Source organism: Pimephales promelas, chromosome 10 (genome assembly GCF_988280905.1).
Source record: "Pimephales promelas chromosome 10, fPimPro1.hap1.1, whole genome shotgun sequence".
NCBI lineage: Eukaryota > Metazoa > Chordata > Actinopteri > Cypriniformes > Leuciscidae > Pimephales > Pimephales promelas.
The window spans coordinates 26,200,252-26,221,601 of NC_142778.1; the positions used below are offsets into that span (position 1 = coordinate 26,200,252).

The window sequence follows — 21,350 nt, forward strand, 5'->3', positions numbered from 1 at the left end:
CATTATAAAGAAGCAAATGCCATAGAATAGAATCTCGCTTAAAAAACTGCATAGAGAGGCTTGTTTTATTTGTTGTTTGTTGATTTTCAATTATAAAATGAAATGAAATGTTTTCAGTGTGAGCATCAGTTCTTTTTGAGCACTTTCATAAATTTTTAACAAAAACCGTGATAATATTGCTAATCACGATTATTTTGGACACTATAATCGTGATATGAAATTTTCATACCGTCCCATCCCTAAAACCAACCACATATGACAGGGTAAGGTGTCATTACAGCCAAAGTCAAAACCAACCACATATGACAGGGTAATGTAATGTTAACGCAAAGCTAAATAACTTCTTTAAGTTTGATAATTAAACCTGTTATGACATATTTGTGACAGGTTATGATTTCTTGGTTAATGTCAAGTTGTCATAACAAAGACATGTTTTGTCTTTGTTAATGTCAAGGTATCATAACAAAGACATTTTAAACAATGTCAACTTTGCATTAAAAGTGTCATAATTTACCGAATGACGCTTAATGACAACAGTCATAAACATTCATAAAGACTCCTTCATGTTCATGACAGGTGTTATGTCATGTTTATGACCGTGTCATGTCAGTCTTATGCACACCCCTTCAAATAAAGTGTTAACGAAAACTTGTAATTTTCTCTTTGTATCGTTCAGAATTCCACTTAATTTTGTAGATTTCGTTCATTACACAACAGTAACAGTTAAGGGAAGTCCACAAATATTACATGAGGCACTGTCTTGTCCATAATTGGTGCTCTCCAATTTAGAGACTTTTCTTTTAGAGGAGAACTCAAAGTGAGGGACAGATGTCGGCAGAGAGGTGTTTCTTCTTAGCAGATCTTATCTGGCACTATACTTTGAAGAATGAAGTTGTTCAAGGGCCCTCAAGAGCTAAATCCAAGAGCTATAATGGTGCCATAATGAGATCAGAAAGCCAAGGACCTCACAGTTCTTACCATACACAGCTTTGGTTTCACCCACTGCTTCTCTTGACAAACTCACTCTGCCCTCTCAGTCAAAACATTTTTCCACCTCCTCTGGCTCTCAAGGGCCATACGATAAAAGGAGGTTGGACGTTGCTTTTTTAGATGAAAGAAACTTGGAAAAGGCGTAGGTGTTGCCTGATGTAGATTGTCCAGGGCTTGTGGAGAGCAAGTGATTTGGCTGGTTGCTTTACCAAGCTAGTAAGACTGAAAAACCCAGGAAAGCGCTGCACACTCTTAAATTATTATCCCCTGTCTGCTGGGCTAAATTGACACTGATTGGATTTTGCAGACACTACAGCATCTGATTTGTCTCTGGACTTTGAAGTCTGAAATGCTGTTGGAAGAACATCCTTGTCTCTAATAACACAACTCCTGTCACGTCCCCTTGTGCGGCTTTCAAGGAGAAAATAGAGCTTAATCACGCATCCTCTCTTCTAACTAAAGGGGACTTTGACGTAAAGAATGATACCAGGCCTTGATTCAATATAATACACTGATGAAAGAATGGTCTAGGCATTGTCAAAGCAAAGCTAGAGAGTTCCTTCACAGGTTTCTCATTAAAGGGAACCCAGGAGGCTAATCAGAGGCTTTGTTCTAGAGGGACTTGCAGGTTTAATCGGCTACTCATTGTCAGGTTCCAGCTGAGCTTCCTGTGACGCAAGAGGGCTTGACTTTGATTGTAAATCAATTGTATCCCTTGTTAAAGGGATAGTTCACCCAAAAATTAAAATGACCCCATGATTTACTCACCCTCAAGCCTACCTTGGTGTATATGACTTTCTTCTTTCAGACCAATTCAATCGGAGTTATATTAAAAAATATACCATGATCAAAAAATGTCCCGGTTCTGTCAAACTTTATAATGGCAATGAATAGAGGATGATATTTGAAGCCAAAAAAGGGGTTAATAAAGACCTTCTCAGGTGAAGCGATGCGTTTGTGTAAGAAAAATATCCACATTTATAACTTTATCAACTAAAATAATTGGCTTCTGGCAGACGGCCTTCGCAAGTAGACTTACACCAAAAGAGGAACACTTGATGCGATGTATGACGTAGGATGTAGGAGTAGCGTAAGCTTTGACGCCACTCCTGGTTCAAACAAAGGGCTAGGCAACAAACTCAAGCTCCTCCGACATTTCACTTTCAAAATTATTGTTTTAGACTTTAGACACTAATTCATGACCGGTGTTTTTATTTTGCTCTTTACTTTGCGCTTCTGCGTTCGTCAATGCATCATCAGCCAGGTCAAGTATTACTCTTTCGGTGTCAATAGATGCATGTGTCAGTAGATTAACCGTGTGTGTGTGTGTTTGAAATGCACTTTCTGTAAAGCTGCTTTGAAACAATGTGTAGTGTGAAAAGGGATATACAAGTAAATTTGAATTGAATTGAATTGTGTGTGTGTGTGTGAGAGAGAGAGAGAGAGAGAGAGAGAGATCATCAAATGTTAGCGGAATCCATTGTTAACATTACGATAAAAATCTCTTTGAGATCAGTTAGCATCGTGTCATTCATTTTGCATCCAATGCAGTGACATTCTCAAGTCTGACTTCTAAATTGTCTAAAACTTTTGTTTGGCCAATCTACATCTCAAAATAAAACATTTAGAAGCATTGAGGAATTGAACAAGTTTAATATGCATTTTTTAGAAAGTTAATGTGCTGTTACAGTACGCTTGTATAAGTTGTTTTATTCCTATAGGTCTTTGTACTGAAGCTTTAAAATCTCAGCATGCCAAAGCAGTGTGTGAAAAGAGGCATCTGCTGGAGTCTCGTGTGTCTTCTCAGAGTCTGTGACCACTGCAGTGAGAAACCACAGAGTCCACACCCCCCCACTGTGCTTTCCCTTCTGACTCAGACACCCTCCTGATCACATCCCCATTTACCTCCGGAATCCTAACTTGGGTATTTCATTTATTTATTTATTTTTAAGAGTCGTTGGAGATGGATAGACTATTTAAACATTTCTCTATACTTCACAAAGCTTGGCTATTTACTCTTACTGTGAATTATTTCTTTGCCACTAGCCATAAGCTTTAGAATAGGAGTAGCCAGAAACTACTGGAAATCATTCATTTTCAGATGCATTTTCATCACAACATGATCAAATACAAGTGAAAAATTAGAATATTGTGCAAAAGTTCATTCATTTCAGTAATTTCATTCAGTAATTACATCCAAAATGAGTCTTTTGTCTATTGTTTGTAATTGTGACTTCAACACATATTTTGTACGTATAACTTTTATGCCATTGAAAATTATAGGTCAGACAGAAATTGAGTGAAAGAGAGAGAGACAGTGAACAGACAGGAACAACGATACAGACAGAGAAACACTTGGTATTAGCCCAAGCTGTTGATAGTCAATTGGTCCGTCTTGCAGAAAAGCATCAGGTGGAACAGACGCTATGGGCCAGTGGGTCAGTACCAAAATAAAGCAACTCTGTGAACCTAGAGTGTGTCTTTTGGGTCTGAGGGGATGAGATAGGGTCCTGCACTGTCACAAAATCATTAATGCAACCAAAGGCATCGGTCCCCGACCTGTCATTCAAACTTAGCCTAAACAAGGATGGTACATTTCAGATTTATTTTTTTTCTGGGTGTTTTTTCAGCAGTGGCTATTCTCTGTCTCTGTGGACTTTCACAGGTTTACTTTTTTTTTTTTCCCCCACTTACAATTTAACAATGTCCAACAGTTTAGGCGTCACTGGTTAATGTCGAATATAGTTTTTGAATGTCCTTTTTTTTGAAGTATACATATTTCCACCACTTTTCATTTTCTGACTCCATTGTCATGCTATGGCATTGTCTCCTAAATGCATAATATTTCAATTTATTTTTAATAGTATTTTTTATTTTTTTGCCAGCCATAATATTGGAACAGTTTTCACAGCTATAAAAAAAGTGTTTTATAATCCAGAGGTAAAAGACAAAGAACAGTTTTGTATTTGATTGTGAATCCGCTCACGATCAGCTGCGAGGTTGAAAATCTCTTCCATATCAACAATGTTTAGCGATGCATTAGGAAGAAGTTTAGAGAAGAGGGAATTGGATCTCAGCAAAGTCAGACAAGATATGAGCCTATATATATCAGCGCACCATGACAAAGCGGAAAATAAATCACTCTCATTATGGACGGGAAAGAAGACAGCATCCGAAACATCCAGTCCTATTATGTGCTGCATATGTAATAGACATATTTATGCAAACAACCCTTTCTTATCCTTGTCTCATGAATATCTTTTATGTCAATGCTGCGTGTTAAACAAAGCGGTATGTATTCATGAAGTCTGCTGTATATTTCAGCTCACATTTACCTTAATCAATACTGATGTTACAGGGGTCGCCGGTTTTTAAGATGAAAGTTATTAAGTGATAAACTGTGCTACTGCTCATTTCTAGAACACTTTATGGTGCATCTTAATGTGTGTAATAGGCCTTCAATGTGAGTTAGAGGAGGAGGGAGTTCTTAGCCCTGCTGAAGATGATTATGATGATGGTACTGATGAAGATGGTAAAAACTAGAGCAATCAAGCGAGGGAATGTGTTTTTTTCTCAGTGGAGACAAATAACGTTAATGTTTTCTAACCACGTACCGCAGCCATGTGTAAATGGGGAAGATTTCCATTCCCTCATGCATATTATGTCTTCTCTGAGTCCTATAGGAAAGCTTCATAAAGCCTGACTGATATGATTTAGCATCACAATGTATTTTCTAGGAGCAGAATTGAAGAACTTTGTTTTAGTTGCTCCATATATTTTATTATTATTGTTTTACGAAAGACCCAGGGCTGGACTGGGACAAAAAATCAGCCCTGGACACTTCATCCACACCGGCCCACTATGCATGTAAACACACACACACACATCTACACACATCAAGTGCATTAATCTGCATGTAAAATTACTGATTAGATTTTATTTACTATCAAAACCTAGAAAAAAAACTATTAAAATAATAAGCAAAGAAAATGGAAATGATTTCATAAGGCTTTATTGTAAATAACTGCCTTAATTTATGTGCCGCTTATTATTCTAATTGAATATAGGGTATAAACTATATTTCATGAGGTGCAACATCACTGCCAGGACCTACAGAATATATATATATATATATATATATATATATATATATATATATATATATAAGATCACTTCTAGTGCATAAACCGAGTGATGATGAAGAAGACTTACAGTCTCAATATGCACAATAATTGGTAACGCTTCCTTTTACAGTACAGTACTTACAGTGTACTTACCTAGAAAGTACTGGCTAATATAAGGTAAGTACATGGAACAGGGGTAGTACTAGTTATTACCCAGTAATTGTAGTTACTAAAATAAGTACATAGTATTTACATGGTTAACTGGACTCGTTACCCAATAATTCCTTTATGCAAAGCTAAAATACTTCCATAGTCTTTGGGGAGAAAATAAATTGGAGGTCAGTGGCAGTATGTGGAATGTTTGTCTTCACAAGACCAAAACTAATCGTGATGCAATAACGTTTCATATTGCTGCTAGCTTTCAGAAAGATTGAAATTGTTTGCTTTTCATCTATTCATATGCATTTTTATAATATCAATCAAAATGTGAGAGATATAGGCACAATATATGAATATAAACTATATTGTGTTTTTGTGCAATGTCTTAATATAACGTTTATTGCATTTGCCTTTTATGTATAAACCTCACTTGGGCATATAGCAGTGTGGTGCATTAAATATGAATGCATTTTAGTGTCTATAAGAGTCACAGATGTGATCTCTCATCGGAATGCTCTCCGTTCCAGTGGAATAACACAATAACACACTACCAGATACGTCACAGTGACTGATCTACAGACAAACAGAGGCTATTTTCATGTTTATTTATAAAAAAAAGTGGTTGAGGAAGATTCCGGCTCACTTGAGGACAGAAATATTACTCTGAACCACATCAGCTCATGCTCTGGAAGGGTGCCTAAGCCCCCCTGAATATTCAGTTTCCCCTGCATGCATCTCTGATTTTTATGTGATCCATATCTTTTGCTTTTAGCTGTTTGGGTCAGAAAGCGGTCAATAAGTGGCGGTTATGAGCATAAACCTAAACTATATCCAGTCACTACCATATACCAACCCAATGGCTGTATTTATGTAATACTTGTCTTGACCTTTGCTATCTTTCAATCATAGGGTTTGTTCACTGGTCTTGAAAGTGAAGCAATGGATGTATTTACGAATGCACACACAAGGCACATCTAAATTTTTAAAGAGTTCATGATTTATAAATCAGATCGCTGTTAACGCTCATGGCGGGACGTGTTCTCTTCTGTGAAGCATAGTGAGAAGTCTGCCGCTTTTATGGTGTTAGGCGGGACAATTTGCTTTTGTCCGTGGATACACGTTTCTTTTCGTCTTGTGAAATGTCTTGTTACGTACTTGGCAATCTTTTTGAGCAGAAAATCAATAAAATATGGCAAGGACGTCGTTGTTCTTCCTCTAAACGCTGTTCTGCAGGTGTACTTTAGAGACGCAATTGGAACAAACCTGATTTTTTTTTTCTTGCGAGTCATTACTTTCTCCCATGTTTTGACACTGTCTTTTCTTCTTCCCTTTGAGGCCTGAGTGTTCCTGGGAACACGGGGACAAAATCATTCTGTAATTACTGATCCTGTCATCGGATGTTAATTGCGAGTGACCTCCAGGGCTGTTTATAATTATGCAGTCCTGCAAATCTCTCAGAAGCAGATTTTTTTTAAAGCCTTAAATAATGTTTTCTCCTGTGCAATATTCAATGAAGTGCAATCTGATACAAAACGAGGCTTCTTTCAAATCAAGATAATTGCTGTTACTCCCGGTCAGAAACTGAATGTTTTGATTTGGTGTTATTTTTTTCTTTCTGTATAGACTTTGATTACTGATGTCTGTGATTATGCATCCTATCTGACCTTTTGTATAAAGTCTTTAACCCACTTTGCTTTACAGTAACAGTGAGATGCCGGTGCTTTGATCGCAGGGATGATTGTTAACTTAAACCTCTTGTGCATTTAAAAGAGAACTATTGATTTGGCCTATAAAGCCAGAAAGCTTTAGACTGGAGGAAAAGGACTTTTATGTGATTGCGAGCATCAAAATGTACCCTTTTTATTTTCTTAATACTCTATGCTGTATTTTATGGAAGCTTAAATAAAATAATAAAAAAAGATAAATGTGGAATTAAAGTTAAGGATAAAAGTTTACAGTAAGATATAGTGAATTTCGATAAAAAAAATCACTTTGTGAAATCTATTTATTTATTAAACTCTGAGTCAGAAACTTCCATACTTCCATACAATAGCTTTAACTTAAAAAAAAAATAATAAACTAAAATAAGAAATGTTGCCTTTGGCAATTAGCTGAAATAAAATAAGTTTTGAATGAAGTACTACAGTTGCTAAAACTAAAATAAAATAAATTAAAACTAAATGGCAAACAAAAACATAATAACAATTAAAGCTGCAAGCAGCGATGAAAAGGGCCCTCACACCCGTGCCACCACCACCCGGCGGTTTTAGGAAAACAGAGCGTGGTGGGCAGAATGCAATGATAATAAATATTAGAAGACTATGTCAAATGATTTGTATTTGCGCACTTCCTGCTACCAGCAGGTGGCGCTATTGCTATAACCAAATATGAGCATGGTCATGTGTTCAGGACAGGACTCTTATCAAACATGTGAAGTTTGGGGCAGATCGGACATTGTATGCCTGAGTTACTGCAGGCTGTCTCTGGGTGCCTAGCAACATCGGAACTGCAAGCAATATTGAACTATATGGCATATTCATGCAAAAATCACCAAAAGGCTGAAATTGGGTGTACATTTGTCAGGCCACCAAGGGCACACACTTCGACGAAAACTCATGATCTTCGCAATTTAATGTTGCGAAGGCCTTAAGATTACACTCACCAAATTTGAAGAGGATCAGATCAAAACTGTAGGAGGAGTTTGTTAAAGTACAACATCAGGAAATTACAAAAATGCACAAAATCTAGGAGGAAGTTCAAAATAGCTAACTTCCTGTTGTGTTTAGGGCTATGCTCCAAGAGACTTTTTTGTAGGTATTGGGTCATTACATGTATGTACCAAATTTCATACCTGTATGTGAAATGTAGAGCCGGGGCAAAATGTGAGGGCAATATTTTACAGAATTTGCCCCACCCAATTTTGAAAACCATATCACACACAAATTTGCACCACTTCTGAAGCATGTACAACGTTTCATGAGTTTTCGAGCATGTTTTTCGAGCAAAACAATAGGGTCCTCTCACCATCGGTGCTCAGGCCCTAATTACAAAAACACCCAACAAAATTACTACAACTTAAATGAAATGAAAACTAACAAAATATCAAATAAGCTTTTCCGAAATATTAATAAATACTAGAATAGTATCTATATAATAATACAATTGCACTAGTCCTACCCTTCTTTTTTTTTTGTTGCATATTCTGTTTAACTCTACCTTTTGTCTTACTAGGTAATCCACCCGCCACTGGCACAGGTACACTAATAATCACTTTGGAGGACGAGAACGACAACGCTCCCTACATCTTCCCTTCCGTGGCGCGCGTTTGCGAGGACGCTAAAGACATAAATGTGGTGGTGATCGGGGGACGAGACAAGGACATTCATCCTAATACAGATCCTTTCAAGATCGAGCTTGGCAAACAGCCAGGACTGGAGAAAACATGGAAGATCTCCAGGATCAATGGTAAGTTAATTCTCAGATGGGACAGAAACAGGCATGCACCCACGGTTAAACACAAGCCTGCTATTTCTAAGGCCTGTTCGAGGAAATATACATGGTGCTCTTACTAAAAGAATAGTTTACCTTAATATAATTAAGCATAATTGATTTTTTTTTTTTGTTGATTAATCAATTTCAGCACAAAAGCATTTAGTAATGATGCAATTAGATTGTGAAAACACGTACTGCATACAGGCATAAATTGCTATATTTTAATGTTCAATAAATTAATTACTTTCACTGCAAACATTGTACAGTGTAATGACGATTAATCATTAATATTTTTTAAAATATTAATGGAGTGCCACTTTAAATCAAGTCCTCAAAACTGGCTTCCCTATAGAGAATAACATTGTTGTGGTAGTAGCACCAACCCAGCACTTACCAGCCAGTACAAAGTAAAAAATTCTGGTGTTTTCACCAGGGTCAAATGGACCACATGCTGCTGAGATGGAAAAGGATCAATTTATTGTCACAGACAGTGAGTGTATCATTAGAGATTACTCTGACCAAATAGCTGAGTGTATTTGTGGTTTATCTTAGCAGACTCCCGATTACCCATCTCTCCTGAAAGAACACACTCAAATTTAGAAAGACATGTGAATCTCCAGACTTCTGTCAGCTGTTTGAGAAGAGAACCAGTGGCAGATACAGAGACACAGCAAAAGTGATTTGAGATCAAGTGGCTTATACTCTCCTGTAACCAAATCTTTTGCTGCTTATTCTGCCTATTTAGAAAGGAAATTACAATCTGTTTGATATTTAAAGTGACCAGAACTGTATACTGTATCACGTTCGACGTGACGACGTAATTGGGATCAATTCACCTATCAAGTCCTATCAACTTCGAGAACGAGGGAGAACTTCAGGGCGTCCTATCAACGTTCATTGGCTCGTTCTGTAGATACTCAAAGTTGATAGGGCTCCCTGAAGTGATCCCAATTACGTCTACGTCATGTCTCCTGTTCCCTCCTTCATGGTATAAAGAGTGTGGGTGGATCGGATCATGGGGAATTTGCATATCATAATTAATTATTCATAATCAATAATTATTCATACAGGTTTGGATCAGATCAGTTTTACATGTTATTAAATCTCCCGATAAGGGATGATATGTTATTTTACCTGCATGCATGCATGCATGCATGCATGTGAATCTTGGTAATTAACATTAATAGTACAATATTAATTATCAAGATTAACATTATCAACATTAATAAGTTGATTGCAATTAATTACACAGATCACGTTTTACAAACAGGTAAAAATTAATTAGCTCAATTGTCAGAATAATATTTGTGGGGATTAATTTATGATCGACCCATCTGCTTGTCCCTCAAACTTGATCATTCGATCTCCATCAAAACCCACAATATCATCCTATTTTTCAGGAGAAACCAATTTGTGGCCACAAGAATTAGCTTTCCTGTTCTATAAACAAATTGTATTTAAACTATCTTTAATTTGTAAAGCTTGTAGCTTTTGATCTAGTCATTTAAGGGACCTGAAGTATGAGCACAAACAGTAAGTCAATCAAATGAATATAATGAATTTAATAATGGTAGAACTACTTATACATTTACTAAAGTTACAGGAATAAATGTCGATGGTTTGAAGAATGTTCAACTGGCAGAGTCCCTACAAGGGAACGAGGGTTACATCAGTAACCGAGACGTTTTCTGATGTTTTTTAGACACTCACTCCCAGATCATGTTGCTGCACAGTCTTAAAAAGGCCAACTACAACTTGCCGCTGGTTCTGACCGACTCTGGCGTCCCTCCCATATCCAACAACACAGAACTGAAAGTTCAGGTGTGCACCTGTAAGAAGAACAGAATGGACTGCAGCCATGCCGCCTCGGTACAAACAAACCTCTTGCTGCTGCTCGGCCTGGTTCTGCTCTCCATGCTCGGTAAGTGTCCTACACGGCACACATGATGTATCTTATCAAAATGCTGGAAATTCTAGGTGATTTGATTAAACGGGGAGTTTTAAACTTTGATAGGTGCTGCATATTTCTTGGTTTCTAATTAAGTGCAAATAAATATCGCAAGTGTTTCAGAGCCACATTTCTATCTCACAGTAAAATAGATGAATAAAATAGGCCATATGGAAAGTCAGAACTCTGCAGAGTTTCTTATTGTACAAAACTCTCTTAATCCTTGAACTTGGAACCTCGTCCATTCTGTGCAGAAGCGGTACATCTGAACTTCTGACTTCATTCGCAGGACTCCCTAGGCTTTTAAAACTAGATGTTTTAAACCTCTTTGGATTCAGGTATTAGTTGAGTGCAGTTTACATTCCATTCATTCGGTTTGTTTATGGACCATATTCTTGAAGGGCTAAACACCAATCTGCTCTCACACAACTCACTAGACTTTTTTTTCCCCACAGTTTTTGCTTGTGAGCCCTAGGGACTAAAACATTCCAGCCCGTTCTCATCCTTTAGCGTCACATAGAACGCTATATGACAAAACGGTGCTATACTACGCACATGGCACCCTTTATCGTTAATATTCACGCGAACCCAAGGCGTCATAAATCCTTTAGCGTAATATGAGACTACCCTACCCCACACCTAAACCTACCCATCACAGCGCGTGTTATATTAACGATAAAGGGTGCTGGGTATAGCACCGTTTTGTCATAAAGCGTTCTATATGACGCTAAAGGATGAGAATGCGTCGAACATTCTGCGCGTGTACGGTTTCATTCAAAACTCGGCTCCTCGATTACTAAACGTCCACAATATTTACCTGATGAAATTACCATTTAAAGGGCTGATGAACTGAGAAATCAAATTTTCCTTGAGCTTTCTGATGTCTAAAAGGTCATCATATTATAAGAATATCCTGTAAGTTTCAGAACTGAAAACGTCCTTGTTAGTCCAATAAAAGCTTTTATTGACACCAGGCTCAGCAAACGACTCGTTTTTCAAAGTGGGGAACTATGACGACAAAGAGGATAAAACACCAACCCCGCATGAGAAAATCAACGCCTACCTCCTCAAACACGGCCGGTTTAGCCCCACCCACCGATTCGCGCATTACACGCATAGCTAAATAACATAGGCCTACCTCGTGATGACAAACCGGATCAAGAGTGAAACTCATTATAATATGCAAAACTGTTATCCACTCACAGCAGTGCGTGTTTACTTCCAAGTCTTCAATGCGAGACGCCCATAAAAACCGAGCGTTTTTGGTCTGAGCTCAAAACTAGGGTAGAAAATGTATTTATTAAATGAGCGATCATTTAGGTTACAACAAAGATAATGATTTTTTACATTTTTTTTATTTAGGCAAGGTACCTCGACCCTCCTTTTTAGAAGTTTTCCAGAATTTATGAGTTGCTACTTTAGCTCAGTTTCGATGTTGAAAATGAACACCCTGTATACCTTGCTGTACAGTTTGACAGGAAATTGGCAGTGTCTTCAGTGACCCCATATCTATTTACTGTGGTAAAGCCTGGAACTGCATTAAGAGTTGATCCATATCTGGCTGGATTTACTGCATATAGGGCCACCATTACAGCAACGAGAGAGACATAGAAGCATTTAAAGTAATACGAACAAATTAAAGGTTGCTTTACAGCAGGTCTTAAGCTTCTCGGTGTGTATATGTGTGTCATTGTGTAATATATGTTTGTCCTATAGTTAATCTCCCATCCAAACCTGCACACAGTCCCCTGGTGACTCTTTCTCCCGGCAGTAACATAAATAATTCACTCCTTTAGAGGGGCTGGTACATAATGGAACTCTATACAGCCATTCTAAAATGGAAAACAGAGGAAAAATAAATCTGTTCAGAAGAGACATCATGCTCTGAGGATTTCTATTGCTACGTTTCTCAGCCAAGCCCTTGTTTGAATAAAAGTCGTGATGCCAATGTTTCCAGATCTGCGTTAAACCTGGAAGGCAGTTCTTCTCTACAGTTTCAGTCACTTACTTATTTTGTGTTATCTCTCTACATTCAGATACCCATATTTTCCCTTTAATTTTGTTTTAATATCCTGCAAATTAACATTTGGAGTGAATTCACTAAAATGACACCATTTTTTTCACCATTCCATTTAATTTAATTCAGGTTCATCGGGTACTAAAGACGCTATTTATTATTATTTTATTATTTATGTTCAGCTTGTTGTAGGTTTTATATGGATTTTATGTTAATCATGTTTGCAGTTTTTCATCAAATACCTGACGGACAACAACTGGACGTATTTTTTCTTAGTGAAACCCCAATTTTAGCATTTTCTCTTTCTTTTTGCCATTTCGTTGTATGTGCCATATCCATCGTATGGACCCATTTGACTGTTTTATGCATCATTTTCGCTTTTTTCCTGTAGCTCTGCTAACAGTCTTTGTCTTAAAGTGAATGTTTAATTTGAGAGTGTTAAGAGACTGAAATGATGGGATTATTTGCTTCTGCCCTAGCAGACATTAACATCTGTCTGAAGTCTTCAAAAGTCTGAGAACACATTGAAATTGTACACAAGATCATATTTTTCCTCAGTTGATTCTCTTCGAATCATCTCAAATCATGCTGGAGAACATTATCATCAGGTTTTTACATAAACTAGACCTTGCATAGCTTTAGTGCTGTTATTTTATTCTAAAGTTAATTTGAAAAGTTTTCATCGTATAAATTGAATGAGGAAGAATCCCAAAATACAGTAGAAGCATTTTCACTAGTGGTCTCAGATGTTTACCCCACTGTAAATTATGTATGTACCGTTTACGTGTGTGTGTGTGTTCCACAGGCAGTGATGCATTGAAACAGGCAGTCTGAAAGTGTGTGCACATGTTTATATCTTGTGTGACATGACACAAAGCTGGTGCATACTGGTCTCAGAACTGCACTACACGCACACTAATGACTCCTGTAAGGATGCGTTTCACTGTCGCGCAGCAAGACACGGTCGAGGAGGGGCCATGTCGCTATGTCGCACACTGATCGAGTGGGAGGGAGAGAGTGTCTGACTTCAATTTCCTTATCACCTTAATGAACCCTGACCCCCGCCGAGAGAGAGAGAGTGGTAAGAACAGGCAGATAAGCCCAGAAGCTCAATGATGGAGCTCTGCTAGAGAGAAATGGCCAAAAGATTAGACAGAACTGGAGACACGTACTCGCACACAAACATGAATTACTGCCATGTAGTTCATTAGTTTGTGCCGTTCCATTTTTTTTATACGTAGGTGGTTGACATTAAATACATGATAAGTTGATGATGTACTGCAGTGTGACACCTGCAAAACATCATTTTGATAATTATTTTGTACTTATTATTTTATAATTAATTTCCTCAGGACAATTTGAAGAGATGAAAATTACAATTGTGTCATTTTCGTCTGTGGAATGCAAAGGTTTTGAAGATACAAAAATATATATATATATATATATATATATATATATATATATATATATGAAGAGTTCAGATGTAAAAGCCTCTAAATGCCATTTGAAATTTTCTTCTTTAATGATGATTTTTATCAAACTTGAATATTTAAGTTCAGTAATTTCACTTAAATAACAATTAATAGGTAACTATCATTGCTATTTAAGTGAAATTACTGAACTTAAATATACAAGCTTGATAAAAATCATCATTTTAGAAGAAAATTTCAAATGGCACTTAGAGGCTTTTGCATCTGAACTCTTCATATACAAGATATTTTGGGGAGAAATTACCTTTTAAAATTAGCTAGTGAAGGCAAAAAGATGATTAAAATGGTTAAATATTAAAGAAATTCTATACATTATCTATATGTTGCTTATGGATGCATATCAATTTTAACCTTTAATCTTAAAGATAAAAAGGCACATAGATCTGTCACCTTCCCACATGGTGATAATTGTATATCTGCAACAGTTAATATTAATTCAAATTGTTTTAATTACATTTCATTCAGCTTTTTAAATGAACATTGTATGTTTGTAAATTGTTTGTCTTCTGCTTACCTTCACGACCCCCAGGTTAGAAACACTGGCTCGCTAGCTGATGCATGGTTGTTTTGTCCCGAGTGTGATTTCTTCTATTTTTCTGTAACAATGTTTCCTGAGGAAATAACAGACTAGTGTTCAAGTTGTTGGTAAAATAATAGTTAGAAAAGTTGTAGACCCAAATACCAACAGAGGGAGAGACAGCGAGTGAGGGAGATTGTAATATACAATATAGAGTGCAACAGACCTGTATACTTTTTTTCAGTGGCCTTGTTTACCGAAGACCCATTCATTTTTACCATAGGTAAATTATATTTTTTAAATAGTTATAAGCCGTGAACCGAACCAACCCGCCATGAGGTATATAACAATATTAAATATATAACAATTACAATCTTTGATTTGAAGCCAAACACTATATCCACTTGGGGAAAACTGTTCTCATTGCTTAACCTTTCCATACCGTGCTGATCCGGCCTAGCTGGTGCAGATACGGTTTCATTTTCCACTCTGGGGCTGATAACAGAGTTCTTTGAAATGTAATACAAACGTGTCTATCATTGCCCTGGTAACACAAGAGTTTACAGGCGATATGAGATATAAATAGTGATTGATATGGAGGATGATTAGATATTTCTTTTAACTGTATTATTATATTGTGTTTATGTCAGTCAAATAGTGCATTTAGCCAGCTACAGAGAAACTAGCTGGGCAACGGACAAGTGACCAAGTGTCACTATGCGTTCTGCCAGCCAACCATGCTGAGATTTCCGGGCTGAGAACGGTTTTGTGTCGTGCCATGCCAGGATCAAGTGTACAGTAAATACAACTGGAACCGTTCCTTACTGTTCTTACAACCTTTTGACCTGACAATGGAAAAACGGCTTATTTATATTTTGGCCCTCTAGCGGTTAAAAAACAAAACTCAATGCATTTCATGGAAGAACATTGTTTTGGTGGTGCTTTGGCTCTGCGTGATTGTGCGAATGGATATGGTTATCCTACTGAGATATAACCAGTTTAGATGGAAATGATTTCAAGCTCACTAGCTGAAGATGTTACTGTCGCCATTCCCAATTAATAGACACGGTACTTAATTAAAAGTACATTTCTAGCACAGCACTGCAACAGCTTGTAATGAAATGACCCTTCACAATAGATAATGCTTTACGATGTTTTCAGGGTTTTTTTAAAAGTTTTTAATAATAACCAAAAATAAATAGAGTGAATTTAAGGTTCTGGATTTATTTCCCATTTGGTGTGAAAGGCATTTAATTGCTGAAAATAGGATCATACTCAGTGGGAATTTCACTTTAAAGTAACTGTTTTTTTGTGTTTGTGCGGCTGTGAGTGTGTATGTGTGTCAATGGATGTGTATTTTTAGAGTCCATGTTGCTAACCTTCTGCTTCACGGACTGAAAAAAAAATCCATACTCTCTGTTCTTCCTCTATTCTGAAGGATAAAGGAGTCCAGTGGACTTGCATTGGTGGCCTCTTAAATAATGTATGGAAGCCTCTGGGAGAACACAAACAGATCATTTATGAACTGACACCAGTTCCTCTTTCTCTTTAGACCCCCATGAAAGTTCCTAAATTTTGCACTAGATACATGCGTGTGCCACACCGTGGGGGGCCCGATTGGCGCCGTCTCACACACACTCGGTAGTCTTGATGTCTTCGATCCCACAGGAGCCATTGTTTCTGACGACAGTTTGCCAAACATCACCTTCTGTGCTGATTTGCCCTTTGAGTCCATTGATTTTGTTTGTCCTTTGAAAATGTGGCTCCATTGAGCTGTGTATCTGATTACACGGCGATGTTAATTGCAGTGAGGAAGAAAAACATAATTTACGACACAAGACGAGACCAGATTCTAAAACAAATATCACGGAGAAATCTAATTGTATTTTACACTGACAAAATAGGCTTTGATGTAGCAGTTGAGCTCAAGTCCAGTTCACAGAGGAGACCGTTAGGTCCACATGTTCAGCAGAGGAAAGGTCAAACAATGCCAAGATGACCTTACTGCCCCCTGTAGGACTGGTTGCAAACTACAATTTAGAGATCACTCCTTTGGGGTAAGACACAGTTAATTAAAAGGAACATTAAAGACATTTGTAATGTTAAAAAAAGTTAATATAAATACCGTTCTTTTGAACTTATTCAAAAAATCCTGGAGAAAAATAAAATGTGTCAGTTTTCTAGATTGATGATAATTCATTAAGCAGAAAATTGTCATATTAAAATGATTTCTAAAGATCATGTGACACTGAGCACTAGAGTAATGGCTGCTAAAAAATTCTAAATTCAGCTTTGCTAATACATTACAATTTAAACTATATTCAAAAAGAAAGCAGTTATTTAGTTTGTATTTTTAATCAAATAAATGCAGTATAGAAAAGTAAAGGCTATTATAGGGATTCTCTTTTAGATAGTTGCTTTTTGCAATTTGGTTGAGTGGAAAGGGTTTTTGTTGATGCTTTAAAAATATCTTAATTTCTATTTACTTGTTGACAAGCTACTTTAACTATCTGCGTCCAGTTCACTTTTTTTGTTAGTTTTTACAAATACCATAGTACTTTTTCACTTTGTGTGAATAGCATCTATTAACATGCAATGTAATTAACATCTATTTATTTAATTTTTTTCATATTATTGAAAATATTTTCCTCCAGTAAACTAGGGAATGAACTTGCACTCCCTGGGCGGTTCAGACTTCGCAGTTAAATAGCTGGTATATCAGCACACACATTTGAAATGTCAGTAATAGTTTAATTAATAATTGCAATCGAAAATTACAAATGATACGGGGGTTTGGTGTATGCTCCCAACGTGATATTTTTTGATAAACGAAGAGTTGTGATCTAACCAACAGTCCTATAAAACTGCTCTTTAATCTAATGAAACATGCCCAACAGGGGTAAAATATACTTAATCCACAACAGGGAAATAAGCCTGAGCACAGGCCAACTGAAGTTAAAATCCCCTTTTCTGCCAAGATGGACGTTTTTACTCTTTAATCCACTCTGGTTACTAATGTGGCCTGTCTTGAGGGGATGAGAAATTTCCACAGCATCGACCTGTTTACTGGCTCTTGTTTTGACGTGGCATCCGCAGTGCTCCTGGCAGATAAAGCATAACCTCTTCTTGTTAATGAATTGTTAAGCGTGAACGGAACAATTAATGTAGCTTGCTGAGGCAAAATTACAATTTTGAATATATATAGTTAGTGTGTATATATATATATATATATATATATACATTCTCATCCTTTGGCGTCATATAGGTGACGCCATATGACATTTCATCGAAATACTATGCACATGCCACCCTTTAGCGTCAATATAACATGCATGGGTTTAAGTCTGGGGTAGGGTCTGCGTCTCATTGACGCTAAAGGATGCCAGTCACCTGCATGACGCCTTGGGTTCTGCGTGTTATAGTGACGCTAAAGGGTGCCATGTGCGTAGTATTTCCACTAAATGTCATATGGCGTCACCTATATGACGCCAAAGGATGAGAACGGGCTCATATATACACACTAACTCTCTCATGACGGGTTTCAAGTTTACAGCCTAGAAACTCGCTATATATTTGGTCACACTTTAGTTTAGGGTCCAATTCTCACTATTAAATATTTGCTTACTATCATGCATATTAGGATATTGGCTGCTTATTAGTACTCATTAAGCACAAATTAATGCCTTACACTGCATGACCATATTCTACATCCCTTAATTCTACCCAATACCTAAACTTAAAGGGATACTCCACCTTTTTTTTTTTTTGGAAATAGGCTTGTTTTACCACTCCCCCAGAGTTACACAGTTGGGTTTTACCGTTTTCGAATCCATTCTGCCATTTTTTTTTATATTTAGAAGAATATCAGTAACCAGATAATTTCTGGTCTCATTGACTTCCATAGTATATTTTTTTCCTACTATGGAAGTCAATGAGACCAGAAACTGTCTGGTTACTGATATTCTTCTAAATATCAGAAAATCGGCTGAATGGATTCGGAAACGGTAAAACTCAACTGTTTAACTCTGGGGGAGTGGTAAAATGAGCCTATTTCCAAAAAAAGTGGAGTATCCCTTTAACAACTAGCTAACTAACTATTAATAAGCAGTAATTAGGAGTTTATTGAGGCAAAAGTCATAGTTAATAGTTAGTTAATAGTGAGAATTGGACCCTAACCTAAAGTGTGGCCAAATATATACCGAGTTTCATGGCTGTAAACTTGAAACCCATCATGAGTGACTTTACTTCATGGCTGATGAAAACACAAATTGAGGGAGTGAATTATGATGCAAAGGGAGTGCAATATATCTATCGGACCAAAGCACTGGAGTGCAGGGATCACGTGTGTTATTGTGTCTGTCTCAAATGCAGCTGACTGCTGCCACAACCACTTTCCTCCAATAAGGCTGATGGTAATTAGATCAAACACACTTTCGTCTTGCCGCCTTCATAGCACTTTCCCCGCACACTTACCTGTGTTTTAGCCCCTAGGAAGATGGAGTGAAGAGTGTACCGTATATATGCAGAGATGAGAGTAAGGAGGATTTGTATCCACTCCTCGCTTGACTTTATTGCTTGTGAATGTGGCGAGGTGAATTGATTTAGTTATATATTTTGATGTTCCAGGCTCACGTGTTCGCCTAAGGGGGGGAGAATTACCTGGTCACATTTCAGGCCCTCGGCACACGAATGAGCGGGGCTGGAGTCTCATTAGAATTTGCAAATGGCATTTTGTGGATCAGAGCAACCTCAGCCATACTCTTAAGTGCCGTTCAGGTCTTATTTTCCTTCCACTGTCATTTAGGACCAAGCAATACAAACATATCTAGTGGAAAGAAACATCAAGCAGCAAAAGGGAAAAAATCAATAGTCCTCCCCCCCTCCATTTAATATTCTCTCGCATCGGATCTGGCACGGTTCGATCGCCTTTGAATTTCTGAAATCCGCAGGCCAATTCATTCCGCTCAAGTCTTGCGAAATTAGACCTTGCATTTTTCAAAATTACGTTTTAATCAAATTTTATTATGATGGCAGCGTGGAGTGAGAAAGGAAAGTGAAGGAAAAATAAAGGCTTGAGTCTAAATAAAAGGCTTCCTGGAGCCTAAACGAGAATGACATTTAGTTTATAATTGGTTTAATTTATTAATTCAGTGCTTTGTTGTGGTTTGTCATGTTTTTATGCATTCATTGCATACATATTAAAACAAATATCTCATGTCGACCTAACAAATTCAAACCTGCCGCTGAGAGTTTATTACCACCACAGATGTTCTGTTAAACTTTCAAATGGTGTTTAATTACCGTTTTTCTCTTTTCTCTTTTAGGCTTGTAAATTTCGCTGTTTCTTTCTGTAGTCCTTTTGCAACACTGAAGAAAACCTTCTTCTCTTCTCCACATGCAAAGCAGGCAGAAAGAGAAGACCTTTTCCCCAAAAGACACCTCGCACCCTTCATTTTTGCGCTCCTCCTTTTCACCGCTGTCTCTCTCAATCCCAAACCGGCCTCCACCTTTTCACCAAGAACTCTCCTTCTGTCCTTTCCCTTCTTCTCCTGCACCTCCTGTCTTCTCATTCCTCTGGAATACATCACAGACGGCACCGTTGAACTCTCTCTGTCACTGGACTAAGATATATCGGATGGTGGGAAAGCGATTGGACATTTCGATGTACTTTAGTTTCCTCTGGTTAAAGACTACTGTATTTGATCTTGTTTACTAATGTAAGGGAAGGACACAAGGCCTCTTTAGTCTGCAGTGGTTGTGTTTTCTTAGGGCAGGTTAATAGCCAGAAGCCTTCAGAGTCTAAAAAAAAGTGTCTCTCGAGTCTTTTATTTTTGTTTTTGGTTCAATTGCATTAGTTGTTATGGAGTGGAACACAATATATCTTTATAGTAATGTGTGAAATGATGGGAGGAGGGGGGGGGGGGAATGTACACTATATATATTTTATTTTTTACCAATGTACAAACATACTGTATTAATTAACTTATGTACTTTGATCGCTTATTCTTTAATGACCCCTCGAGGAAAAAAAAGTTAAGAACTGGATGTTTTTGCAAAATTTTAGGGACTATTTCTAATGCCATTGATGTTTGGTCCTCTTTTTCATGTATGAGCTTGTGTTTTAGAGTGCGGTTCTTGAGTCTAGAGAGCGATTTGCAGACAGAGAGTGAATCTGTCTTGTGATTCTTGTTTCTGATGGTGCAGCGTTTATTTAATTTTTTTTTCCCTCTCCCCTTGCGTCAAAGAGGCCAGGGAAGGCTGTTGATTTAGTTGTTCTTTATAAATTTATATATATATATATATATATATATATAGATTCCCCTTTTTGCGCTTGTGAGATTGTGAGAAGAACAAAAGACAACAAAAAAAGAGAGACAGAAAAAGATAACATGAAAACAAAACAAAATGTGTGTGTGGGTTTTTGTGGGAGCCCCTGTAAGTTCTGAAAATGCAAAGAAAAAGATGATGTGGTGAATGAATTATGTCTGTCTTTTGCACTAATTTAATAAAGCTGTTACTGTACTTCCCACCACTTTAACTTTTCCCATTTATTTGAAAACCAAAATGATTGATTGATGTCCTGAAATATGCTTCTACTCTTGCAGTTATAGTG

At 37.2% G+C, this 21,350-nt stretch overlaps 1 protein-coding gene across 1 annotated transcript in view; it reads left to right on the top strand.

Annotated features, from left to right (window-relative positions):
- cdh13 (cadherin 13, H-cadherin (heart)) overlaps positions 1–21,269 on the top strand; it is a 369,140-nt gene extending 347,871 nt beyond the window's left edge. Inside the window, exons 12-14 of the mRNA XM_089116363.1 lie at positions 8,505–8,738; positions 10,468–10,686; positions 20,062–21,269. Of these exons, the coding sequence (XP_088972489.1) occupies positions 8,505–8,738; positions 10,468–10,686; positions 20,062–20,069 (461 nt within the window). The 3' untranslated portion in view covers positions 20,070–21,269. The remainder of the gene's footprint in view (positions 1–8,504; positions 8,739–10,467; positions 10,687–20,061) is intronic.
- Positions 21,270–21,350: the final 81 nt, after the last annotated feature.